The sequence below is a fragment of the Fopius arisanus genome, unplaced genomic scaffold (assembly GCF_000806365.1).
Source record: "Fopius arisanus strain USDA-PBARC FA_bdor unplaced genomic scaffold, ASM80636v1 scaffold00010, whole genome shotgun sequence".
NCBI classification, from domain to species: Eukaryota; Metazoa; Arthropoda; class Insecta; order Hymenoptera; family Braconidae; genus Fopius; species Fopius arisanus.
This window is the reverse complement of record NW_011887749.1, coordinates 28,954-56,794: the sequence shown is the minus strand read 5'-3', so window position 1 is coordinate 56,794 and position 27,841 is coordinate 28,954. Positions and strand designations below refer to the sequence as shown.

Sequence of the window (27,841 nt, the reverse complement as noted above, 5' to 3'; positions counted from 1 at the left end):
GGGGTGAAAAGGGGGGGAAGGGGGAGGCGAGGGGGGAGTAAAAATCGCGGCGGCTCGCTCCTGCAAGAGTTGAAGCGACGACCGGGTCGTTACGATATTTACTACTACGTAATGGCTATGCCCCTGCCCTGGAGAAAACTCCGCACGAGCGTGCAGACACTCGGCGACGAAGGTTAAAACAGAGATGCCACATAAAAGGGTAAATAAAAAAAGAGGAATTGAAAAGGGGGGAGAGTAAAAATAAGAGAGAGAGAGAGAGAGATAGAGAGAAAAAAAACAACGAGCAGGAAAATAAGTGCAGAGTCGGGAGAACGGGGCCCTGAAGGTCGTCGCGCTGCAGGTGAATCAATTCCTGCACTGTTATATTGTTTCACAATTCAACATTACTCGAATGCACATGAAGATTTTCATTGTTGAAATTTTACCCCGAAATATTCAACAAGTTTACGTGAAATTAATAAAAATTCCACAGCGGAAATATGTCTGGCTAAAAATTCCAGAGAGATGAGAATAACTCAATATTCGCCATAATATTGAGGAATTTTGTTTAACAGTGATATAGACACTACTAGTATATAGCACACATGATAAATAATTTAAGCCCCATTGCATGCCACCTGATAATGACAAATATGATTACCTTGGAAAGCACGCGATGACTCTTGCACTCGTGGAAATATTTAAAAATAATTGACAACATAATTACAAGAACTATAATGCATTAGTTGAAATGTAATAGCTGTGACATTTAATCGATCGGAGTTGACGAGATGATATTTTTATCTTTTTGAGACATCATGACTCTATCGGGAAATATCTGAAAACTCATAAGACCGGAAAATCCCAAATTTGGCGGGCAGAGTGCGCAGTAGATCCCGTGGCAAATAAAAAATAGAGGATAATAAGAAGAGAATAAGACGATGCAGTAGGAGGAGTCAGAGTATACGGAAAAAAAAAGAATTAAAAAGAATAGGAGGAGAAGAAAAATGAAAAGAAGTGGATGGCAAGATACTTCCACCGTGGAATCTTCTAACGATGACTTTTGCACGGTCTGTGAACGAAAGAAACGAGAGGGGCCCCACTCACTCGCAAATATATAGTATATCGTGCAAAAACACCGTATGGACGCACGGCCTCTGCGTGACCTGTGTTTAAGGTAGTTTCGCTTCTCTTCCCAACCCCATTCTACACAAGCGCAACCTTTTAATTCTTATTTGCAACCCGTCCTTCGATTATTTTCCTCCGCGCGTGAGATGGGCCCAACATTGCACGCAAACGTGAGAACCCAAATGTTGAGAATTTTTTTTTTTTCTCAAAATACCCCATCCAATTTCATCATTCAATAGAATCTGTCACACCGGCATTAAAAATCCGAAAAATTGAGTGAAATGCTATTTTTTTTTTCCACCACCGTTGTAATCAGTGAATTATACTCATACCCACGTGCAAAACCACAACTTGCGTCTCGGTTACCACCCGAGATCTCTATTCGATACCAACATTGGCGTCTCTACTTGTTTTATTTGCATTAATATTTTTTTTTTCTTCACCGCTGCTTCCAACTGTTGGCAATCGGTCATCGGTAATAAATTTTGAAATAAATTGCCAAGAGAGCAGAGCCGCCAGGGTTCAAGACGAAATATCCGACCCGCTCTCTCAACTCCCTCAAAGTAAACAACAATAATAATTATTCGATACGGGCAATAAGTTAGATCCCTCACCTATTTCCCCCTCATCCCCCCCCCCCCCCCCCCCCCCCCCCCCAATCTTAACACCCCGATGTGCAGAATATTTTTATTTCAAAGCGCTCTCCCCTCTCATTCATCTTGATGAAAACAAGAGAGATGAGAAATAAACAAAATAACAAGTTATACGGGCATGTAATATCTATAATACTCGGTGCGCTGTTCAAACCCGAGTGGAACTTGTCGGATGAATCTGAATTAATGGCCACTGAGATTTTCATTCCAAAAGAAAATCTTTACTGCTCTCAGCCGTAAATACACGTCCCCATCCCCACGACCTACACCATTTGTCATTTACCTAATTCAAGATTCAATTAATCTTCATTCCTCATTGACAAAAATTTCAATAATAATATATTCATGACGAGACACGTCTAGTCAATCACAGACTGATTAACATAATCCAGAGAATGAAACCGAGTCATCCAATGACGATAATAATAGTGAAATCCACCTCGAGAGGTACCCAACCGACGCACCTCCACCCGGGGGCTAATTAAAAAATTCACTGACCGATACAAATACATTATGAGGGTGAAATATCACGATTGTGTGTGTTAAATGCACACGTCTAACCTTTTGCCCGAGTGATGACGAGGTTACGAAAAAGAGGACGCGCCCACCACCAGCCGACTTGACACTTCATTATATTCGCTTGGGTCAGCTCTAGGGTCCCACTCAGACTAGCCTGTCATTAAATTAAAATAAGATGAGCTATCCTAAATAAACCCATTGATAATTCGTTAAATGGGCCCGATAGACTCAATACATCTAACTTGACGACATAATCCCCTCACTATTAATTCATTATTATTTTTACCTTCCCCACGAATTTATTATCTGAAATATGTAACTGCCCTCCACCACCAGTGGAAATTCAGCTGAAATACAATCGGTAAATCGAACGTGATTTTCACGGGGCATTAAATCCCAAAATGCGTAATACGTGCCTCTATAACGTAACTCGCATCGCCAACCAATGCATAAGAGTTAGCCGTGGCCAAAAGCATCGTTTCGCATTCAGTGAAATCTTGCGAAAACCGACGAGGGTGGACTGTTTTCATCCATCCCCCTATTCCCGTTGTTTCAAAATCAAGTACATACTCGACATATATTGACTCTTGGAAGCCCACGTGCATACGTAATGCTCTCGAGAATTTCTCTCACCAATCCAACACACAGACACACAAACACACACGGGCATATGGTAATGCTTCCCCTACTGTCCGGCTTACCAAGGGATAAGTGTCATGATTTTCAACGGTCAACTCTATATTTCCACTGTACTCTATCCCCCACTATTTTCTTGGCATTAGTTTTGATATTTTGTTGCGTCAGAGTACGAAAATTCCTCCATCCCACCACCCTACCGCCCCACCACCCTACCACCCCCTTCCCACCACCGCGTGCTCTTGTTTCTTCCTTTTTTTTTCTGTTTTTTTTTTTAAACCGAAGAAGCACTCAAGTGATCATAAAATTGCCGGCGGACGGTTGGGCCAGTAATTTTTTTATTTTCCGAAAATGAGAGTTTACAGCCTTCCACAAGGGCTCCGCGAGAATGCTCCTTTGTCTCTTTATGGTTTGAAAGTCAGTCCCAGCATCAACTTACGTTGGTGATCCCAGTGTAGGGACGAGGGAGTTTTGTATTCGTTCGGGTTATGACGGCGAGTGTAAGTGAGGACGTGCGAGGACGGTATAATACAGATGGAAAATACGAGTGAGAGAGATAAAAAAAAAATCGCGAAGGGCCGGTCTCAGATGCCCGCGGGACGCCAACAAGTCCAGAAACACCAGACATCCAACAGGAATATAATAATGATAATAATAATTGTACTCTCTTGTCGCTCTGCAAGAGCCGTAAAAATCCACCCCTTCTTTGTTGCACACACTCATGTACCTGTGCCCGACACAACTCTTTGCCCTATCAAATGCCAAAAATAACGTGAGAAAATAAAAACCCGTTAACCCCAGAGTTAATCGACAAAAAAATTTCAAGTATCGAGAGAGCCAGCCATTTCCACCATATTCAATAGTAAATACAAAGTATTTTTTTTTATTTTCTTCGCCGATTGAAATCGCCACGTCGATGAAAATGTTGCCACTGAATTTAAAATAACAGCGAAACGATTCCTCCTATCACACACGTGTCAGACTGTTGCGAGTGGAAAATCGCGTGATTCCCCAAGTTTCAGTACTCGATCGAGTACCTCAGACACGACAAGAAACTTCGGTACAACCCTGATACGAATAGTACTTCGCATAATCTTACACGTGCCATTTTATCACACAAAATCACTCCTCTGAAGAAAGCCCCGAGCAAAACAATCATTTCACGAGGTGAAAATTAATGTGTTTTTTTTTTTCAAGTCAATTAAAACAAGGTGGATTAAAAAGCGAGTTTACACCGATACCGATAATTGTAATTACTTGGTGTACATCATCCTGTGGCTGTACTGGATGCATGATTTTTTCACTCGTCATTTTCACCCCTTGAAGACTAATCATGTTGCATTACCAGATTGCTTCCATGGCCTATTGATATCCTCTCGATCCTTCGCCTTCATGAATACTTTTTACACATCTGATTTGACTACCGCCGGGCAATTCAATTTGCATTGATTGGAGTGGATCTTTCCACTTTCGATTTCATTCCATTCCTCCTTTTACGATAGTGCGATATGGAAATTGCCGGTGAAATACTCTCCCGAGAATTGGGTTGAATTCACTCTTCATCGGGATTATTTATCGGAACAACATTGCAACCGTCCAGAGCAGGATACCTCTTCATCCTCAACCGCTGACTCTCAGTTTTCAATTGCAAAAGATCGATATAATTACTCTGAACTCTTCTACAAAGCTTTGACCTCAGCAGCACAGCCTCCATAAGCCCCTCACTCATCTTTCTAATCCTCTCCTCAGCCTCAAGATTCCTCATAATCTCCATCTCCCAACGATCGACATTCATCACCACAATTTTCCCATCGCATTCGTCATTCTTCCGCTTCTGTGTCTCAATCTGCATATTAACACTATCAATCTTGGACAACCAATCGTTCACCGTCTTCTCCATAATTTTTTTCATCGCAGCAATGTCCCTCTCAAGATCCTGCACGGTTTTACCATCAGTAAAACCGCCGATCTGATGATTTTTCAACAAATGACGCATATGTTTCGTCACCAGGATGTTCTTGATCTCATTGAGATCCTCCGAGAGCTCCTGAATCTTCATCTGGAGGGTCTTGTGCTCCCATTCTTTGAGGAGTGTCCCTCGGTGAAATTTCATCATCTCCTCCAGAGCCTTTAGTTTCACATCACCCGCCTCCAAGATCCCTCCGTTCAATTTTTTAATGACATCCACAGGTATTAATTTACCCTTATCGGTGTCACTCCTCTTACCCTTCACATTCATCTCCACCTGGCCCATCTTCAAGACCAACTGAATATCCATATCTCTGATACGTTCCACCAGTTTCCCCCTCATCTCCCTCAATGCATCTTCAAAATTCGCTATTAATTCCTTGCATCTACCAATTTTTCCATTACTCCCCGCAATCGTCATCTCAATCTCGTTTATCTCCATGAGATTCGCTTTGAGTTTCATCTCCAAATCGATCTGATGCCGCCGAATTTTCACCAGATGCTCCCAGTGATGAGCCTGAATTGACTCAGGCAAGTGCTGTGGCTGTACATCAAGAGCATCAAGACTTGCGAGATAATGTTTATAATCTGACAGCAAAGGAACAGAATTATTGTGACTTGCAATGCATTTCGCGAGGGTGAGGACATCTCCAGGTGACATGTTCTTCAGAACGACCTTCGGTCTCTTGATGTAATGCTTCCTGAGAGCCTCAACAGCAATTTTTCCCAAGGACTGAAACTCCGACTTGAATTTCGTAACTCCTTTATCTTTACTATAAAGTGATTCGCGATGCGACTTGAGTTTGACAAGCTCCTCCTCCATGATCCTCCTCGAGGACAGAATACTCTCTATCCGTATATTTTCCTCAGAAATAGCAGCTTCGGTTTTCTTCATCTCATCAACAATCTTCATTCGATCAAACACCTGAAAGTACCACCTGGCCCTCACCAGCTCGAGCTGCAGCACCGCCGATTCCACTCTCATCCTCGTAATCAAGAGCCCCTTGAGATTGACATTAAACTTATCTATCGTCTCCCGAAGACTCTTCGTTATCTTCAAATACGAAGTCTCGAGAAAGCTTTTGTACTTCTCACGCTCCTGCTCAAGATCCAATACTTGCTGCTCGTATTTATGAATCAGAGCGATCTCCTCCTTCGTGTAATCATCAGGACTCTTCGTAGCCATGAAGTCGGGCTTGGGTATGTCCCTCTTGACGATGTCCTCCCAACGGTACTCCAGGACACCGTCCATCATCTCGATGAGGGCCTTCCTCCGAAAATCGTCAGACAACATGAGAAGTCTCAATCGCTCCTGTTCTTCTGCTTGTCTGTCCAATAAATCCTGCTCCGATGGAGAGACATAAGGTCTCACAGGGATCTCATCATCTCGCGCTGTGATAATCGACTGGGGTCTTTCCTTCGGCGACCACTGCGGCTCATCCGGTATCTCTGGTACCGAACTCCTAAACATAATCCCAAGTTCGGAATTTATGAACCGAATGTGAGAGATTATTTGACCAGCGGTAGCCATGGCCCGTTCTTTAAGTGCAAACGTCTCGTTGAATAATTTGTTGAAATAATCCTTCAGTCCTTGAGCATCATTGATCAAGGCAATGGCCATCCGACTGAGTTCAATAAAAGTGTAATGCTTGAACTGACAGTAATCACTGGACGGTTGTACAAATTTGAAAGTTGTGACACCAGCCGCTGCCTCAATCTCTTCAATATTGCCGTTATCTCCTTCCTCCTCATCTTCGAGAAGATTTGCCAATGTCTTCGTCTCCTCAATAACCGGAGAGTATTTCTCTCTAAAAACAGCGTAAGCCCTCGGTTCTCTATCGGAATCTTGGAGATCGTCATGAATTTGAGAACACGTCTCCAGCCACCGGATAATTTCCATCTCCTGAGGATCCTGTCCTTCACTGGGAAAATTCGTCACCTCGGTCTCCCCAAAAATGGCGAATATCGACTGCTGTTTGACTCCCTGCACATCCCAGAATGTCTCCTTTATCCAATTCGCCACTCTCTCTATCTGCGCGCATTGGAATTCCAACTCCAGACGACGATCTTCCCTCTCTTCCTTCGCTGCTTTGATCTTCTGCTCCCTCTCTATCATATCCAAATCGAAAGCAGATATCGGAAGTCTCTCTTCCGTTGGCAATTTTTCGTTCTCGCCCAACAACTCCGAAACCTTCGTCTTCAATTCATTAAACTCCCTCATGATTTCCGATCTGATGTCCCTAGACTTCTCTTCCTCTCTCATTATCCGCTGTTGTATCACCCAATCACCCCAATTCTCAGCTCCACTCTTTTCCGGGGGAATCATTCGATAACTTTGAGATAGAATATTAATAACTTCAGGATTCAAGCTTGAATAGTCCCTCAAAATATTCTCATTCATCTCATCAGCATTTACCAAATATTTATCGAAATCAATCGTTGATTCTAGATTATTTTCAGTTCCCGATGATTTCAGCCCAAATAATGATCCATCACTGCCTAACGCGATCAAAAAATGACCTTTCGGTTCCAAAACAGCTTTAGACACCCCAAATATTATCCTGTGATGAGAATTAACCTGCGACAACGCCTGCAATGTTTTTGAATTCTTCAAAACACTGACTATTCCATCGAATCCATAAGTAACAATCCAATCTCTATTTATCTGAACTTTAATTCCTCGTATCCTATGCGCAGATTGTACAGCTGTTATCAGACAGAGTTGATTATTTTTTATGTTATAAACGTGGAGATTGCGAGATGAGAATGGTGAAGCTATAATGGTCATTGCTTCAAGACCATACTGAAGATTCTCGTAGACAGTCGGCAATTTGAGAATGCTGACAATATCGCCAACATTTTCTTCATGAGGTAATAATTTATAAATGATTATATAATTTGAGACTGGAGCTCGTTTAAAAGGCAGAATCAGCATCAGAATCATGAGTCCTCCATTTTTGTCGAACAGAATTATATCCAAAGCCCTGTGGTCAGTCTCTATTTTACGAATAGCAGATGATGTCTTTTCAATTGAATCTATACAGTAGAACGATCCGTATTTTTTCCTCCCTGTGATTGTGTATCTAGAATATTTCCAATATTCCAATTCATTTTATCGGTGAAATGAATAAATCGATGTGGATTATGTAGACTACACACCTGCCGCAGTAGGATAGCCTCAGAAGATCCAGATGGATTTTTTCAAATTGATATTTGCATAACACTCGGGGATTTTGAGAGTCAAGAGCGGTGACTGCACAAATTTCTCCAGCAGAAGTTGAAATCAAGATCATAGGGTACTCCAGGTGGGATATGATATTCAGAACGTCTCCTTCGACGGGTAAATTCAATCTTCCTGTTTCTTCACCATCGTGAGACCTCATCATCACAAGATTTTTCGAATCATCCGCAGCTGCCAAATGATGACCCCACGGATAGACCAGACTCAAAAATTTGAAACAACTCCCGTAACTGTAGATCTTGTTTACTCTGGGATAGACCTCTCCCATCAGGAGGCTCATCTCCACAAGATCCCCTTGATCCTCGAAGAATATCATCCTATTCTTCGTGAATGGATCAACCGAGAAAATGTAAGGCTTCAATAAAGTCTTGATGTACCACTGTCTCTTCCACTTGTCTTCCCCCTTTCGATAGAACCTAATCTGACAGAACGTCGTCTTCAGGAGGATTCCATCACTGAACCAACTCACCACAGGTACTTCATAATCGAGACAGGTTGCACATCTCTGGGAAAGAACAATTCGACACAACTCTCCGTTCTTGCTCCAGATATAAACATGTCCGGATTCATCAGCAATGGCCAGAGAAGAATCTGCCTGATCTGATGACCAATTAACATCAATTGGAATGGCTCTCTTGGGAAGAGTGACTTCTTCACACGAACAGATGAAATTCCCCACAACTTGCCAGATCAGGAGTCTTCCCGAGTCCTTTGCCAGCTGAGCTACAAGACCCGGTCTACCCATAGACACCCTAATCACCTGTCCCTGAAGATCATTAACACCAGTGACAACAGAGGACAACTTGGAGCCAGTCCTCCAGTTCCACATGACCAAATGATAATCCGGAAATGAGCCCAGTGCTATCATATAATCTGTCGACAAAGCAGTCACCAGATATCCATTTTCACTTCCTCCCACGCATTCAGAGACAATCTTCATGCTGGGATACGTCACAACGACAAGTCTAGGATTGACACAGCTCTCAGCAAAAGCAATCACATGAAGTTGAGGATACGAGCATATCAAAGAGACGCCATCAAAAAATCCTGGACACCTCCACAGAGCCTGAAGTTTTTTTTTCAATTGAAAAAATACAAGATGACTGCCACCAGCTACCCAAAAAATCACATCCTTCTCGATCCAACAGACTCGTTCAATTTTTCCCCCACAATTCCACATAGATCTCCACTCCATCACGACAATTAAACTGTCCCAGAAATGTATTCCCACTCTTGACAGGTAATGGTTAATACAAGAAAAAATAATCCAAGACAGCGAACGTGAGGGTGAATTGAATGAATATCATGACAAGGCGCCACAAGCCTCGCGGCAATTTTCACAAAACAAAAGCCGATTAGTACATGTACATATATCAGGACTCATGCGTGCCACCAAAGGACCCCCAATAGGGTAGGATGATGAGGTCAACCAGCAGGGAGTAGGTAACGATTGAAGAGACGACGATCAAAGACGTTGTTATCTCATACCAACTCCGTGATATATCCGCCCCTCGGTTCTATACCCTTCCTCAATTCTCGGACATCGATAAAGATTGGATGATTGAGGAAACGAGGAGGCCCTATTAAATTGATACCACGCTGAGAGATGAATATTTGCATAGAATAACGTGTTATCCAACAGCCAATCACGTATCAATTGATTTACAGGATAAATTGAGCCATTGAGCCATTGCCAGGGCTTCCAGCGTGCCTTATCAAATAACCGCATCATTTTTTTCATTTTTTTTTCTCTATCAATCTTTATTCTCCATCTCGGATTTTTCAAAATAATATTTATCTCTTTTCTTTGGCGTGGTGGCACTGTCGAGCACTCCAAGCCTTCCAAGAGTGTGGGAAAAACGTCTCTCTTTACGTTTATAGCGTTCCGAGTAGCATTTAATCAGTGCCCAGGTTGTATGGTACTCTCGCGATACAGAAGGTATATGGTTCGGTAAGTTTTTGCCCGGTTCGTTGAAAATTGGCGCCAAATTAGTGAGGAGGACGAGGCGGAGCCCTTCTCAAATCCCATCTCCCTCGCTCACATATTATACATACATCGTTGTAACTACTCTTTTCTCCACATATCCTATACTCCCGCCTTGGGCTGCGTGACGCGAAACATTAAAAGTAACCTCTGGGGCTCTCACGTGGCATCAACCCCTCCCTCTTCTACTCTCGTACCTTCAATTCATACTGTATTTATCTGGACCCCCAACATACACGCTTTCACCGCGGATAAACGCATTGAAAATGTCCCGAATCTTATTTTCAAATTATTCAACTCCATCCTCAAATATTCATTCAATCACATTTCAACCGATAGTGATAAATAAATTTTGCAACATTAAAAATTATCGTTCTGATACTGACAAGTGAAATTAACGAATAATCGCGCATGTGTCAATTAATTTCTTTGAAACAACTAATTGGAATTTTTTAAATATTCAATTATAGATATTGACATGAGAAAATATATATAACACCCTATTCATTCATAAAAGTTGAAAAATTTTAAGTCCCATTGAAAAATTTCAAACACTCAACCCAATTATTTTATCCTATCCTCCTGATTTATTATTTTTTTTGTGTTGAATTTTTTGTTTGGGGAATAGTTCCTGGCACGGCAGCTGCATTTTCTCCTCTCCCAAAAAAGCTAAACCTGGCCCGGTGGATTGCATGTGTCGTGAATTGCCTCCATGGGAGATTATAGATGCGTCCCGGACGATCACAGACAAAACGTTTATATCGGTTAAACGCCAAATTACTCTGTGCCTCTCCCCATCCCACCAAAGAAAGGCCGTAAAAAATAATCACACGCTATACACACGATTAGAGTTTCTACCTCTCTCTCACCTGGAGTCTCAGTAATATATTGTTAAGTTCTTAAATGAACCTAGTACCGCGCACAGGTGCCTTTTTCGTATTTCTCCGGATTGCGTTAAAAAAAAAGGAGTTGAAGAAAAAATTCTGTCCATCTTATCCCCCCCATTCCACAGGGCAAAGTAATTGCTTGAAAAAAAAGAAAAAAAAACAAAAAACAAAAACAAAAAAAAACAAAAAGGGAAAAACCGGAAGTGGATATCAGCGAGTTATGTCGAAGGAGCTTATATTGTTAGAGATTAGAATGAATTTCGCTTCTCTCGCCTGAGGGCAATTCTCATTGCTTTTTCCCATAATTTCACCTAACAATGAGGAGCAATATTAAAACAACCGAGCCTTGGAAAATACCCAACCGATTTTATTCGCCCCAGCTCGTTCTCCCTCTTTTTTTTTTCTTTTTTCCATTCATCTTGAATACTGAAATGTCTAATGACGGAATGGACCACACAGGGGATATCTTTAGCGAGATTGCGAGGTCAATTAGAGATCACCTAGTGTCTTCAGGCGGTGTAATAAGATCCTCAACATTTATTGACATGAAAAGACGCGCAATAAATTCAAGTTGCCCCGGGATGAAAAAAAAATATATATATCTCAAAATATCGAATAATATCCCATTTTCATTTCACCCACGAGATTACACCAGAATTATAACGATAAAGGGGAATATCTCGTGACGTTCGAAGGGGCAAATTTCGTTTGTCATTAATACGCGGCTGGTGAGGCCATTAATAACGCTTTAATGAGGACTCGTGGTTTGGACCACCCTCTACCATCCCCTTTACAATACACACTGAAAATACATATGGTATATCCATATATGTGAAGCCCCCAAGTTTGGACAAATGCATGCTATATCTACCTCCATAACGTATAAACTTTCATGACGAGTGCCGATTATTATCTGATGAACAATTTCAACTACAACGTGTAATACCCATAAAAAATAACCGCTGAAATTCTGTATAAAAATATCCAGAAAGATGTTCACCAACAATTAAAACAATGACGAAGAAAAATAAATAGACGACTCGATCCCGAAAAAAATAATGACTCGTACCCCCAGATCGACAGCTAAAAATGCCAATAGATGATTTCAAGGTAGAAAATAGGTGGAAAGGTGGAGAGATTTTTAGCATTTGTGCGTCCACATATCCCAGGTGTACTATAATTAAATGAGAACCTCTGGATATACGAAACTGAGAAACGCCCACGCCATGCATCAAGACCATGACGTAGATAGGTAACGCTGGCTGCAGATGGAAAGAAGATGGTCCTACAAGATATAACCCGAGAATTTCCACCTCTCTACCCCTCATCATCATCGTGGCTCCCACCTCGGTATACCATTCAACTTGTGGTATAGGGTCAGATATCTTGGACGACCCATCTCCGCCTATCCAATCACACACTGCACCCCGCGTATGGCACGCAACCGATAATACACGTTGTCCCAATTATCCTCCAACACGACAGGGCCCCCCTAACACCACTACAACAACCTCCCCGTGAGAGTATTTTCAGCTCCTCCCCATTTCTCACTTCCCTTTTATCAATGCATACCATTCCTATCCTTCAACTAGACTACACATTTTTTCCATCATCCCATCACCAAATCTCTACTATCAAATTCCAACGATTCACTGAACTTGTCATTCATCACGAAAATTTGTTGAAATTCTATTTTATCACCTCCAAATAATAATCCTATTATCGTCTCGATAAAACAAGAAATAAATTCATCAATTACCCATTGAAGTAACGATAGAACTCGAGAAATTTTTTTAAATTAAAATGTAAAATTATCGATGAAAAAAAAACGACATGAAAAAAAATTGAATGAAATTTGGAAAAAATGACGGAAAATTAGAGCTGACGTGTGTATTTGCGGTTGAAACTTTCCACCGGTAAACACGTCTGTCGCAACAGTCAGCCAATTATCGAGACTCACCATGGTGGATAACCACGCCTCTGTCCCCGTCAACAGCCAATCGGCAGTGTCCCCCGCTGTGCCAACGACATTCCCGTTTTCAACAGAGACAACTTGCCATCTCTCTTTCTCACTTTTAGACTCGTGTCGCCCTTGGCTGGAACTAACGCCCAGCCCCACCCGCTATTCACCAGGGGTTTATCGTGGGCGTAACAACCAAACTGTCCCCATTCTGTCAAACCACTCACCAATTCAAGCACCTACCCTTCAACCACCCCCAACACCCACCCCCGCAATCACCGATACCAAATTATTCCAAATACTCAAAAATTATTTCAATCTATCAGTGAAATTTTTACCCCTCAAATTACCACAGCAAGACGATCAACCTGGGTGACAAAAAAAAAAAAAAAATTCCCCTCCCCCAACGAATCAGCGTCGACCCGGAGGACAGAGACTAGAAAACCTCGGGAATAGCGCAAGCGCCAGAAGAAGACTCCACTGGACAACCGCGACACATCGATCCGCACTCCTACCTAGCCCTCCTCTTTCTTCTACGGTACCAGGATATTCCTTCTATCCAAAGATCAACCCGCCAGCCAACTCTCAAAAATTCCCCATCAGAACAACAAAACAGATCCAATTCACTCCATCCCTCTCCGAATTAAACTAAAATCATCAAAATAAAATTCCCACCCAAACCCCCTATTTCCAACATCAATCGATACTCCATCGAATGAAAATTCAACTCATCTCTCAATCCCTGTGAAAAAATTGGCAAAAAGTCAATGAATAAATTGACAACTGATACACTCTAAAGTGAATTAACCTCAGACACAATTTTAGTGAGTTGGTTTGGAAAAACGAATGACGTGGGGATGAGAAAAAATTTTTTTTTAGCAACTGATCTCAAGACGATGGTTAAGAGTAAGACAGTCGGTATAAACCACAGTATATTCTCACGCCCCAACGATATCGATTGGAGTAACCTATAGGCGAGTGGTCTCTCCGGGAGGGTTGATGGTGGTGGTAGTTCGAGGGGATGGCCGACGAAGGAAGGAAGGAAGACAGCCACAGAGGTGGGCACTGGCCGACAGGCTTCCTCGCGTCTCACAGACGACAAGGGGGTGATATATTACCACAAACTACCAGCCCAAACTCCCCCTTCATCCCCCATTCCTCTCTCTCTCTCTCAGCTATCGTTGGTATCCCACTATCATGCACTTGAAACTACCCTTCGTCTCCCTTTACCTCGTCTACCTCCTTGTGCCTTTATTCCGAGGAAGATCCATCTCCATAATGGCCCCCACGCCTCCGGCCTTCCCATACGCCACATCTGCATTGTATATAACGTGTTGTACTTATAACCAACTCATGGACATAAACCTCACGGCAAGGAGTCTCCAGTGAAATGTCCAACGACTCAGAACCCGAGAATTTACCTATTAATTGGACAAATCAACTCCAATATCGAGGTATATTTTCACTGGAATACCACAAAGTGATTATTTATTTATATTTCAACTTATGATTTATTAAAAATTTAATTCAATCGTGAAATTAAATTGTCATTGATTTTTTTAAAACACCCAAGTCCCTAAAAATTTTTTGAATCGCGAAATCGCGAAATTCAAGATAATCATGATTTTAAAAAGATGAAAAAATTACCTCGACATTGAAATTAAATCTCCAATAGACCAATAAACAAATTCTAAAATTCTATAGTCTCATATATTTATCTACACCACCTGGTTCTCACGCCAGGAAGAATTCCGTGCGCCCCTTGTGAAACGCACACATATATAAACCTTAGAGGCCACAATCTCTGCTGACAGGAGTTGGTGGAAGGATTCATCGGTAATTTTCTTGTGGAAAATAAAACAAATGGAGTAGGATAAAATAAAAAAGAAAAAAAAAACAAAGCGAAATCCTACAAGGATACATCGGGCCAATGGCGTGTCACGGATATAGCGTGCAAAAACCAGGAGAGGCTAAAAGGGATGAGAGACGACCCCCAATCGTAAAAAAAATATCACACAAGTGTCCCTTCACCGACGATCGTCAAGGGCCCCCCAAATATCCACCATAATATCTACATTTTCGGTATTTCACGCAACTTCCGAGCACTTCTGCAGGCCCTTCACTACTTTCTCACGCATTTTTCCCTCTCAATTGCCAATTCCCCTAAAAAAATCTCCACGCTACCCCAAACTTCTATTTAATCATTTACCATGATCACTGTAATTAATTAATTAATATCAAATATGATGAATTAAAGAAATTATTATGTTAAACGTTTGTGGTGTATTATTTGTTAGAATTAGTCAGAGAAGAGTCTCATCTGGAAATGAGAATTTTCCAGGCTCAACTCCTCAGAAATTATGAAAATTCACACACCTGCCGTTGGCGCACATTTTCCATCAGTTTTTCCACTCCTCCCCCGCCCACCCGTGGGTGGAGAAAATACAGTGGAAAAAAAAAACTCTGAGGGCATATGACGCGCACGGTAGGGTCGGCGAACAGATTAAGCTTTAGGTGGAAGAGATTTATGGAAGCGGCGTTCGTGTAACGAGCAACATTTTTTTTTTCTACTCCCGTATATGAAGGAGTTTAGACTCGGGGGTGGTCGATTAGCATAAGATCCAACAGCTGGAGGCTGATGAAACTTATCCATAAATTTATAAATTCGAAATGTATTCGATGAGATGGTGATCGAAGGGTCACCCTCTGAGAAAATACCTGGGATAAGAAATAGAAAGAGAATATAGCAATATGAAATAATTTCCGAGTGAATATTCTCCATTATCGTTCAATCTCAGCGGAATCTAGTCGCATGTTAATGATTTCTACATTAATTATTTAATGAAGTCTCCCAAAAAGCCTATCAAAAAAATCCACGAAAAGATCCAAAGCGACAGGATAAAAGGAGATGAATATCCGGACTGTAAGAGACGTTCAATACCAGGAGGTAAAACCGTTCGAGCAACGCTATTGGCTACCTCACACCATCCTACATACATCCACCATTCGCAAATATATAGTGTACTCGTCTTGTACATAGATACCCTCCAACTACTTGAGCGTACTCTACTTAGCTCTTTCTCTCTGGCACTTGAGCCATCCTTAGGTGCATTCGCGAAGGCGACGCCAAGAGAGACTCAAAAAAAAATATATTCCCTGCCATTTCTCCTCTCACATATCTCAACTCAACATTCAACTAAAATTCAAATCCTCCAGTCGACCCAAATAACATAAACAAATGTCATGTCATTGTGACAGAGCAATTGAATACTCATCTTGTTCTACGAAATAGTAATAACTACCGAGTGTAACCCCTCAGCGTGGACCTTCACGATCAATTAAACTCAAAGAATGCCTCAAGTCACTAGCCAAGAGTGCAACGTTCCCCGAGGAGCAACAACACTCAATCCACAACGACAGAATCCCCTCAAAAATTCAATCCCAAAAATTCCACCAATTCCTCACCATGTTCTTTATTAAATACTAATTATCAAAAAATGGACAACATTAATTACTCATTAAATACATATTCTATTCAACGTAAGGCAGATAATTTTCAAAATAAAGAGTATCACAAAAGGCCGTGAAAAATATTGAAGGCACTTGACGAGGATTAATCAGCCCGAGCAATAAGGATCTATAATATATGAAATATCGAATGAAACATTGAATATAAACGTCGACAAGATACTGAGACTTACGAGTGATATTCTAGTGTCCAAAATTTTTCAACGAATAACATACGATATAAATTCAGTGAGTCCTACAATAACCGTATGCAAGGATTGATTCTCCACCAATCAGTTGCATTGACGCGGAGCTAAATAAAAATATGAAGATAAAACCCAAACAACTCAAAGAGAAAACATCGAGTTGCCCAAGTTTTGCGATTTATTACTCGATTACTCCAGAGGGAGATACGATAATAATCGCATTGATTCCCACCGATGGCCTGCCCCCGTACCAAAATGGGGGGGGGATCAAGTCTCTAGTTCAATTGCAAGCTCACACGCAATGCAATGCACTGAGATCCCACAATTTTCAGGTGAGACTTCAACACGAAATTCATCGATTACTAAAAATACTTTCTTATGTATCTTCTCCGAGGGCTTCCAGTATCAAGATATCTTTAAAAAAAATAGAAAAAAAAATAATAGGCTCGTTCTGTCGTATAGTCTCTGAATTGTACGAGTAAGTCCTATTTTTTAATCTCCACTATTTCCTCTTGGTTCTCCGGACTGTCCGAAATAATTTTCCTCTCACTCCCATCACCTTTTAAATTGCCAGCACTATTTTCCCCGCTGCTCTCGTCATCTGATATTGTGATGGGCTCTTCAGCCTTTCCCAATGACTGCCTCCCATTGATCTTGGAAAAAGCTGTCAAAATAGAAGGTACAACCTCCACCCTGGGTACAGAGATGAGGGTTGCTCGTTTTGGTGGCCTGTTCAGAGGATTTCCTTGCTTCGAACTCACTGAGGGCTTCACCTGGAGCTGCTTATGCATCTCCTCTGGTGTTATTTTTTTAGTGAACATTGTGATGAGGGGAGCAGACTTCTTCTGCTCTCCATCCCTCAATTTTTCCTTTCCCTCTTTATCACTTTTATCGATCACTGGTGCCTCTGTCAACGTCTTCCTCTTGGGAGTGAGAGAATACCTCCACTGATTCGGAATTGAGAGATCATCCAGGGTATATTTTCTGCGGATCTCCTCGGTGACGTACCAGCAGGTCTTGAGGTGCATTGGGCCCTCGTCGGGGCAGGGAATTCTCTTCGACAGTTCCTTGATCTTGCGACCAACACTGGCTTTTGTGAATGATATGTCGAGCTCGCCTCGATTTTTTTGCCAGTACGTCATAAATTCTTTCACCAGAAATGGCCGGCCATGAATATTTCCGTGAATCAGTCGAATCAGATCGGGCACAGCTTCTTCAGGGAGATTCTTCTTGTGAATATTATCCGGAGCAAGAGCCTCAGACTCTACCGGTGGAATCAAGGCTATTGGAGTAGTCTTCACCCAGGCCTGACGTGCCATCAAATAATTCATGATATGTGCAGGAGCTGAAAATTAATTGATGAATACTTTGATATTTCAAGAATTAACTCGTGTACTCACTGTTCTCCGGATAAGAATTGATAAGCCCTTGCCAGACGCATCCAACAACTTTAGGCTTTATCCTCGAGGTTTTTGTCTTCATTTCTGCTTCAAACTCCTCTTCAAGAATTTTGAGTTTGTCTTTTTGAAGCTCTGGAGGCTGTGAAATTCATTATTACAATCCCAACAATTCGCCGATAATTAAAAACAATAGATATTCTTCAAGGCATATGCTATTCCTCACCACTTCCTCCTCGTCCTCCTCATCGCCCTGTCCCTCCTCGTCCGAGAGATAGCCATGAGGCACCATGAATTCATTATCAACATCATATTCATTGTCATCCGGATTCTCCTCGTCTTTCTCATCGTCCGAGCCCCTGAGCGATTCCCCAGGCTCTTCCTCCTCCCACTCTTCATCCGAGTCAACCTCGTAGTCAAACCATTTCTGCCAAAGATAAATAATAAAAGATCTACATGCGAAAAAAAACAAGCGATTCACTGACAAAAATTCCTAACGTGATAAAACCAATTCATTCATAAAACCGTACGGAGCGCAATGAATAGACAGGACGTTGATATCAGGCGACACTTCCTTGGAGAGCGATATCTCGAGTGCATGGTACTTTCCACAAGTACAAACTTGAATTTTTCAAAGCTATCGACACCAGTCACGTCGGTTTTGTCAGCTAGTCTCAAGCTCACTTTCAAATTCACAGTTCAATAAATTTACAAAACCACTAAATAAAAATTTGCGACAAATTCCATGACCGATAAGTGAATACGATAATTCGATATATTTTCCAAAATTTCGATCACTCTCTCACCAACCAACTAATGACAATAATAAAACAAATCGCATGGTATTTATTAACTTTTTCATGCTCACTTGACCATAAAGTTATTGTCTCATGCATCAACGTCTATTTCATCTGCGCCCAGACATCAATTACAATACCACACGCCAAGACATTAATTTATTATCGACAGAGTGCCAGTGATCGATATGACCGCCTGGAACGTCGCTCTTGCGTTTATTAAAAAATTTTTGTTTCCTCTTCGAGGATTGAGTATTGATAGAATACTGAGTTGGTAGATCGAGGTGCAGCTTGCGGCAGCATTTATGTGAGTAACATAAATTAATTATTCAACATAAGAAATCGATCGAGTCGATTAATCACCCCGGAAATTATATTCAAAATTCAACAACACCACAATAGAAAAGCAAGAAGAAATTGAGATTCCATCGAGGAATTTCCAACCGACGAAATTTGTCCCAAAAAGCACCGTCACTATATCTCTACATTTTATCTTATCGCTGACTTCAACAGGACTATCCCCAGACATTCGCCATCCCCAAAAAAAAACAGATTATTATCCGTTGAAATGAAGAAAAACAGAAGTTCGATAAACACAAGGTGACGAGGAAATAATTAAAATGCTGTTGTCACTGCAGAAGAGATGGTGGGCCATCTGTAATGGTCTGTTTTACGCTCCGTTAAGATTACAGACGCTCATGCGTTCCATAGGCACGCGATTAAACCTAAGTCCATCCTCATACTCATCCTAAAAACGATTGTCCGCTTTAAATTCATCTCCCAATTTTTCATCATCCGAAGTAATACGACACCATTTATCAATATCAAAATCGTCTCAATTAATCCATCAATCTCATATAATTATTCCCCTAATCAATGACGAGTATTTCAAAATGACGCCACAGAGATAAATAAAAAAAAAAAAAAATCAGGCATAACTGGAAAATCCATGACTGCCACGAGATACCGAAATAATCACAATGGGAAGAATGAATCAATCGATTCTGAAACACGAAAACAATGTATGTTACATCCTAGCTACGAAATCAACTCAGACACGTGCGTTCACATCCTGATTATCTGGAATACCTCCACCATTTCGTTGAATCCTCGAGTACGAATAGTGCGATAATTCATTAATCGATACCCAAAATCTCCGGACAATGCGGCCACCCACCCTCTCCAACGAGAATAACTGCGATTTCTAATGCCGGAGAATTCATCCCACGTTTCCTCCAACAACACCACTATTTTCCCACTGGTACTTGTCAAAATAAATAAATAACAATATGACATTGTTGAATATGAGGACTCAAAGGAGTAACGACTATCTCCCAGCTATTTTCTTTTTTAATTCTAATCAGAATCCCTGGGGATCGACACAGTACCATCACCGGTTGGCACAGAGTCTCGATATCTCGGCACGTCGTTGTCATACTCCGATCCCCAGCCAGACTCCATTTACGTATCACCCGGTCAACTCTCAAAGCGCCACGCACTCGTGAGAGAAAAAAAAAGGGAAAAAGAGAGAGATAGAGAGGAAAAAAAAGAGAGACAGATTTTTTTATCTGTTACTCTTGTTTTCACTACCTCTAGCATTTTTGCCCGACTCGTGGAGTAGTTCCGGATTGACAGTCGAGGGTGTCACATCGGCATTGAAAATTGATCTCAAGTCGGAGTTTATCACAGAATCTAATTATAAATCATCGGAAATCTTCAGATATCATCGAATATATCGAGATACTTCCAGTTGTGAAGGCACTTCCCGCTCCTACCGATACATTCCCTGATTGATACCGTTAAATAATTGATGCTGGAACTATGATTGACGACTCAGCCATCATCGACGTGAGTAAAAATTCACCGAAGGTCATAACGACTTTTAAATGATTCAATAAATGTGATTAACGTAATGCGGATAATGCCCGTGATTTATCATCAGCTCATTCGCATTAAAAATTTTTTCTCTCTTTTTTTTCTCCAACCACGAGAAACGTCTCGAGGGTCATGGGGGTGCGATAAAAATGAAGAATAAAGTGGAAATCAACCGGGAATATTCGACAGTCACCTATTTGCATACCGTGTACTCGTTTGCGTTTGTAATGTCTCAATTCGACGACTCGTCTCTTCCGAGACATGGAACATGACAACGTGGGGATGACGCTGCAGACACGTTATTCCGAACATTAAAAAAAAAAATATCAATCCTTTATTTTATTTTTCTCACGTCAGAGTCGCGTGTAATGCCCCATCAATTCCTTTTGTTTTCGCGTGTAACTTGATTGAAACGTCAATGGATGAAATTGAAATTGCGTTTTCGAGGTGATAAGAATCTCCTAGGTGTGTCTTACCTCGACTCATGAAGAGATTCAATTGTTCGAGAAGAAATTGATAATCATCGACAACATAAACTGTCATCTACCATTTTTTTCCGCTAGAAAAATGGAAACAAAAAAAAAATCAAATCCTCATTAAACATTTCACTTCTAGGAAATGACCGACGAACTATTGTTCTCAGTCCTGGGCTTTAACACAGACGGCACCGAGATGTCATCATCATACAATCCCCTATCCCTACCCATCGATTACGAGGCAGCATGCACCCCCCAGAGTGAAAATTCAGAAATGGAAATTCAATCGCCATCAGTGGATTCAATCGAGTGCTACACGGATTTAACGTACTCCCCGGAGGTACCCTGGAGTGATTGGGCATCAGCCAATGTAACTGATTGTCTAAGTGACCTAGGTGATTTAAACTCAGAGCTCGACTGGTGTTTAGATAAGGTCTGGAGCTCAGGCCTGCCAGAGAGGACACCAATGTGCACACCAGGATGTGAAAGATTTCTACATCTGCCAGTGGTCCAGCCACAGCAATCCCCTCAGTGTTTTCAACCTGACGAGCCCCTTCTCGTTCTGGGAATCGATTTGAGATCTCTAGAGAGCACTCTCAACATGGACTTCAATAATAACAGAGTTGGTGATGATTTCTTGAGCAACAATGCAGATGCTGCCCTTGCTACCCACGATTACACTAATCGCAGTGTGGAAACTGCTGTTACCGAGGATCGATGCTTTCCCTGCACCTACCAGGGTTGTGTCAAGGTAATCATCAATGAATGAATATATTTTAAACTGTGAACAACTCGAGAAGAAAATTTTATCCAATTTTCAGGTATACGCCAAAGCTTCGCACCTCAAAGCCCACCTCCGTCGCCACACAGGGGAAAAACCATTCGCCTGTACCTGGACAGGTTGCGGTTGGCGTTTCAGCAGATCTGACGAATTAGCTCGACACCGACGATCTCACTCGGGTGTAAAACCCTATCCCTGTGAACTATGCAGCAAGAGGTTCGCCAGAAGCGATCACCTCGCCAAACACCGAAAGGTTCACCGAAAAAATGCCTATTCGATGATCCAAGAGAATCGCGGTAGCTTCAGTGGAAAAACGAACATCATCACCGAGTTATAATTCACCCACTCAACTAATAGAATCAATCTACAATTTGCCAAAGAATTCAAACAACAAACAGTATGAAAAAGAATTTTTCCAGAGGCGTAGCTCAATCTGAAGTTTAAATCAGAATAATCTAGATAAAATGACAGCTTTCCTATACGTATCAGTAATTAATAAAAAAAAAACGAGTAAGAATCTCCAAAAATAGGGCTTTTCCAATCATTCAATAATAAAAATATTATTTTTCTGATGGAATGCCTAAAACCAGAAATGTCATTTGTTTCGGATATTCCCAACGAATCACTTCACGAGGCAGTTAGATAATCAAGCGAATTGAATACCAAATAAAAATTTCTAAAAACCAAGAAGATAAATAACTCACAGTGTCCTTGGTGAAGGGTCTCCTGGGATTAATAATACAACTCTTTTTTCTCCAAGTGCCCCAATAGGGGGGCCTCCTGTTTTCCTTGAACAGCAATAATTTAGCTCGATACTTTTCACTCCTCTGAGGCTCATTAACAATGCTCGAGTCTCCATCCTCCTCCTCAACAATCACAATATCGTCCTTAGCCACATCGTCAGCTGGCCAGGTCTTACCAGAGGTCCTCGCCCTCCAGCCCATCTTCTTAATCTCCTGAATATAGAGCTCATTAATTTCCTCATGATCCCTGAGACACTCATCAACAGCTGTTTTATCCTCACTCCCAATGGACCGCCTGCAGATGGGTGCAACTTTCATGTCCTTTCTAATTTGAAAAGGCATGAAATTGCTAACCATATCAACAATTTTTTCCTCATCGATGGCCTTGCTATTCTCCAGCTTCTTGGCAACGAAAAAACTAGCGAATGTCGACGCAGCCTTTTGCTTCTTACGCTCAGCCTCAAGCCTCTCCTCCTCCTTCTTCATTTTCTCCTCCTCCTTGGCCCTCTCCTTTCGCTCCTTTTCCTTCTGCCTCTGCTCAATCTCCAACTGCTTCTTCAACTCTTTCTGCTCCTTCTCTTTTCTCTTAACCTCCTTTTCCGCCTCCTCCTTGGCTTTCCTCGCTATTTTTTTCTCCTCCTGTTCTTTCCTCCGTTTTATTCTCTCCTCATTCCTCTGGAGTTCCCTCTCCGTCTTCGCCTTCAAACGCTCCTCCTTTTTCTTAGCACTCTCCAGTCGTTTCTCTATCTGCTTCGGAGTTAGTCTTCTCTTCTTGAGAGGAATATCGCCAGTCTTGCTTTGAGTTGGAGTTTTTGATAAATTATCAGAGGAATTCTTCTCATCATTCGACTTTTTATCGTCCTCTGATGATGAAGTCTCAGTATCTGACTCTGAATTGTGACTCTTCTCCTTGCTGTTGTCATCATCATCATCCTCAGACGTGGGGAGAGGCTCAGCCAGGGTATCATTACTCGACTCATCATTTTTTGTGGATTGTCCAGGGCTAGATGTCACTGCAACAGACGCCAGTGACTTCTCCAAAAGTTTATCGTCACATTTATCGAGTATAATCACTGGAGTGAGTTTTGGCGGACTTGCTGCTGCTGCCACTTTCTTCAAGAGCCTTGTCAGGGCTCCTGGTTTCATCGAGTGCTTGGGTTCAATCCTCTTGTCCTTAGAACCTGACACTGTGTCCGGAGAACCTGATACATCGATGCTTAACTCATTATCCTCTCTATCAGATTTTACATCTATCTCTATAGTTTCTGGTGATTTGGAGCTATTCTCTTTTTTATCAAGTTTCGAGACCTTTGGACTCTTGTAATTCGTGGGTGAGGGCGACGAGAGCTTTCGCTTTTTTGTTGACGATGTGTTAGAGAGGGGCGAGGTAAGCATTTGAAATGGCAATCGAGCTGAAATAAATTATTCAATGGAAACAATTCAGAGCACTTGAGAATCACAGAAGAATAGAAAATTGCTGTCCAATTATAAATTGACATAATAAATGTACCTTGTTTAAGTTTTTTTTGTTTTGGAACGGACTCATCAACTGTGTCCATCGCCACGTCCATGACTTTCATCTCAGAAACTAAAAGAAAAAAAAATCAGAGAAAGTGTCTCAGACCAAAAAAAGCGCCATTTATCCGTCTCCACTTTAATAAATATTCACTGATTGAAAACAATCAGTGAATAATGAATTTTCAACTTACTGATTCTCGTGAATCCCAATATTGTGTCTGTTCTTCTCTGGTTAAATCACAATTCAACACCACATGAATTCCACAAGTCGTTGTGTATCCACCATAACCTCTCGACTATTAGCAATTTTATGAGTCGAAATAAAAATGGAGTAATTCAATGTACAAACAAGATACACCCACCAGTGGTACGTAATTTTTGATATTATGTCGATGATATCGCGTAAAAACCTGACATTTGTGTTTATCAGCGATGAATACACTAATAGTGATCACTAGATTGACAGAATACGCGGGAAAATGAGAAATAGTAGGGATAAACCCGTGATACTGTCACAATATAGAGGGGAAGGGATTACTTCGAAGAATGTACTCGGCAGATTTCTCTTATTCCGATCGTAACAACCAGTCCACAACAATCGACGGAGCAGAGATTATAGAATAGATTGCTAACGCCAATGGCAACGGTTCAACCGAAAACTTTAGTAGCTGCGGCTATGGTACTAAAACTGCGGCCGTACCTGTAAGTCAAACAGATCGCAAGCCCAAAAGTGTCGGTAATTCGAGAAAAACGCAAAAAACGAAAAAATCGATTTCTGGCACAAAAAAAGGACAGGGGATCACAAATCTCCCTGATTTCTCCACATAAAAGAAAGATATGAAAATAAAGAAGAAGAAATAGTATTTTTCACGCCTAGGACGGAAAAAGGGAATCTGACGAATGCGACTTTATAGTCCGAGTCGGAAACGAGGATTATAACGCGCATAAGTCAGAATCACTTTTTTCGCCGTGGCTATGATGCTATTTTATGTCATTGTGGCCGAAAACGCGTTTTTATCCGATCGATGCGATAAAAAGCATTTTCACCCCCAGCCGAGGGCAAATCTATGACTTTTCGGAGAGGAAAGTGACTTGTCTGTAAAATCCAATTTTTCCCATCAACTAACCGTTGATTATTCATATATTTAACCAGTAAGTGATATTAAAACGTTAAAAAAGCCCACATCAGAGTAAAATACGTAAAAATATTAGTCTGCAATATCAGATAGCTCTCATGGGTTGTGCACGAACACAATCAGCCCCTTCACACTCAATCAATTCCCTCAATCGCTTCCTAAATCGGTGTCTCTTCCCCTTTTTCATAGTGTATCCAATATTACTCATTTGGAATTCATCAGCATTGAGATCATATGCTTCGATATATTTCTAAAACAGTTAAAAAAAAATACAACAGTGCCCTCAAAAAATATATCTTCAAATTCCTCCAGCAGAAGGTGGACTAAAAAAAACTCACACTGTCATCCTCAAAAATGCAGAAGATATTGTTATGATCTTTGGAGTACCTGCGAACGCAGGCATAGGTATTGTTCCTCGCGTCCTGACACTTGCAAGCCATATCTTTAGAACAATGCTATCGACACCAAAAAAAAAACAATTTTCAAAGACTCCTAGATCCTCAGGAAAATTCAAAGACTAATTAAACTCACGGATAAATTAAGATCGTCATCACTGGGACATCCGCTTCTAGGCATTCTTTCTGAATGTTCCCCCCTGTATTCAATCAGAACACTTCGATCATCCGATATATTTTTACTGAGCATCGAGATTCCATCCGAAACCGCCTCAACACCTCCCATTCCTAAAATCGTTGAGAACAAATCAACACTGCTCACTGGAGCATTAACTTCACTCCCTGGAGTAATCCCTGGACCTCGAATCAATAAAGGTACCCTAATATCGGTTTCATAGGGCTGCCTTTTGTCCATCGGCATGCTAAACTGACCTGAACCATTAATTTTCCATCACAAATCTCTCAGAAATAAATTTAACGAAATATCATGATAAATATGATAAATATCGAGAGTATTTACCAATGTGATAGCCATTATCAGAGGTGAATATTAAATAAGTATTATCCAGAAGACGACTATTCCTCAAGGAAGTATAAACCGATGAAATAAGATCATCAACAGCCAGCAAAGTCTCCCAACGTTTTCTGTAGATATCATCCAAACTGGGGAGAACACTAGAAGGCAGTGGAGACTGTCCCATCCTAACCAACCAATGCTTATCCTGATTTTTCAATTGCAAAAAAAAATAATAATCAACTTCCCAAAGAAAAGAAATAAATAAGCTGAAGCTTACATCCTGCGATGGAGAATTGAAATTGGGGGTTCGTTTAGCCTTCTGATTTTTATATCTATCATTATGTCTCGCTGCTGGAGTCCAAGGCTCATGAGGAGCTGGTGGAGCGAGTACCATGAGAAAAGGTCCTGAATTACTATTTCTACCATTAATAAACGTCACAGCGAATTGTTTCTGAAAAAAGAGTCAATTATTTCGAGAAGAACTTCGCTACAAGGAAATTCAAGTGATATCTCTCACGATGACATCAGTGAGGTAGTCATTAGGGGAGTGCCCATATGTCTTCGCAGATCCATTGATTGAGAGAGAATAGTCGTAATACTTGGAATTTCCTACGAGTCCATACCACCAGTCCCACCCTGGAGGCACATACTGAGCTCCACCAGCTGCTCTCGACCCATACTACAACGAATAGAATTATTATTCCCCCGAGATTCCCTCAAATATCTGAATGATAAATATTTATCAACGACCACTAACTTCATTCAGATATTTTCCAGCGTAAAAAGTGGTGTAGCCCATCTTATCTTTCAAAATTGTGGCAAAAGTTGTCTTTTCAGAATTACTCTGCCACTGCTTGCTACTGCAACCCCCGGAGATTGAATTATTCACGGTATGATGATTGTGTTGATACCTTCCAGTCAAGATTGATGCCCGATTTGGACAACAAATGGGCGAAGCAACGAACTTAACGACAATTAATTATTGATAATCATCGAGAAACAATTTGCCAATGGAGAAATCAATCTATTTTTTTTCTAGCCACTTACGCAATTTTTATACGTCGCCCCCTGTTTTCCAATCAAATTCTGAGCATTCATCAAGGGTTGCTATTGCAAAAAAATTAATGAAGATAAATTAATTCATAGAATCCAAAATGTCGCGACAATTAATTTATACGAAATATAACTTGCCATCCCGTCGAGAGTCAGATCTAAGTCATCAACGAGCACTACAACAATATTTTTTCCATAAATCACTGTTGCCAGAAACAAAACCCGAAAAATCCTGAATGAATCCATGATTCAGCCCCAAAATTTACTCCACCCTTCCCGAAACTCTCTCAAAGAGTCAAATTACAAGTCATTCACAGACCTCAATGAATCGTGATGGCGTCTAAATTTTTCCAACCCGAGATAATCAGAAGAGCGGGGGATCCCGGAACAATGAAAATATAAAATCAGTCGCTTGTTATAAAGCGACATTGTTGATAGGAAGAATAAATCACCCCCTCACATACGAATTCTCCAATTCCACTTAA

General features: G+C 41.2%; 3 protein-coding genes across 4 annotated transcripts; 1 reads left to right on the top strand and 2 right to left on the bottom strand.

Annotated features, from left to right (window-relative positions):
• Positions 1-16,420: 16,420 nt before the first annotated feature.
• Positions 16,421-24,776, bottom strand: LOC105274204 (chromatin assembly factor 1 subunit A). Its single transcript, XM_011317120.1, has 6 exons — positions 24,447-24,776; positions 24,248-24,325; positions 22,699-24,149; positions 18,292-18,492; positions 18,069-18,207; positions 16,421-18,013 (listed from the first exon to the last, which is right to left on the bottom strand). Exons 2-6 carry the CDS (start codon positions 24,315-24,317, stop codon positions 17,154-17,156), a joined length of 2,721 nt encoding a protein of 906 aa, XP_011315422.1. The 5' UTR covers positions 24,318-24,325; positions 24,447-24,776; the 3' UTR covers positions 16,421-17,153.
• On the top strand, positions 18,627-22,672 carry LOC105274203 (early growth response protein 2). 2 transcript variants are annotated; one of them, XM_011317119.1, is made up of 3 exons: positions 18,627-19,169; positions 21,353-21,964; positions 22,035-22,672. In XM_011317119.1, exons 2-3 carry the CDS (start codon positions 21,356-21,358, stop codon positions 22,329-22,331), a joined length of 906 nt encoding a protein of 301 aa, XP_011315421.1. In that variant the 5' UTR covers positions 18,627-19,169; positions 21,353-21,355; the 3' UTR covers positions 22,332-22,672. The 2 variants fall into 2 exon arrangements, with proteins under 2 accessions (XP_011315421.1, XP_011315420.1); XM_011317118.1 differs by lacking the exon at positions 18,627-19,169 and adding an exon at positions 20,424-20,710.
• A 583-nt stretch (positions 24,777-25,359) lies between the features above and the next one.
• On the bottom strand, positions 25,360-27,700 carry LOC105274205 (N-acetylglucosamine-6-sulfatase). The gene is made up of 9 exons (XM_011317121.1): positions 27,495-27,700; positions 27,351-27,410; positions 27,061-27,267; positions 26,821-26,982; positions 26,581-26,754; positions 26,307-26,508; positions 25,923-26,218; positions 25,730-25,846; positions 25,360-25,641 (listed from the first exon to the last, which is right to left on the bottom strand). The coding sequence occupies exons 1-9, from the start codon at positions 27,600-27,602 to the stop codon at positions 25,477-25,479; spliced, it is 1,491 nt and encodes a 496-aa protein (XP_011315423.1). The 5' UTR covers positions 27,603-27,700; the 3' UTR covers positions 25,360-25,476.
• Positions 27,701-27,841: the final 141 nt, after the last annotated feature.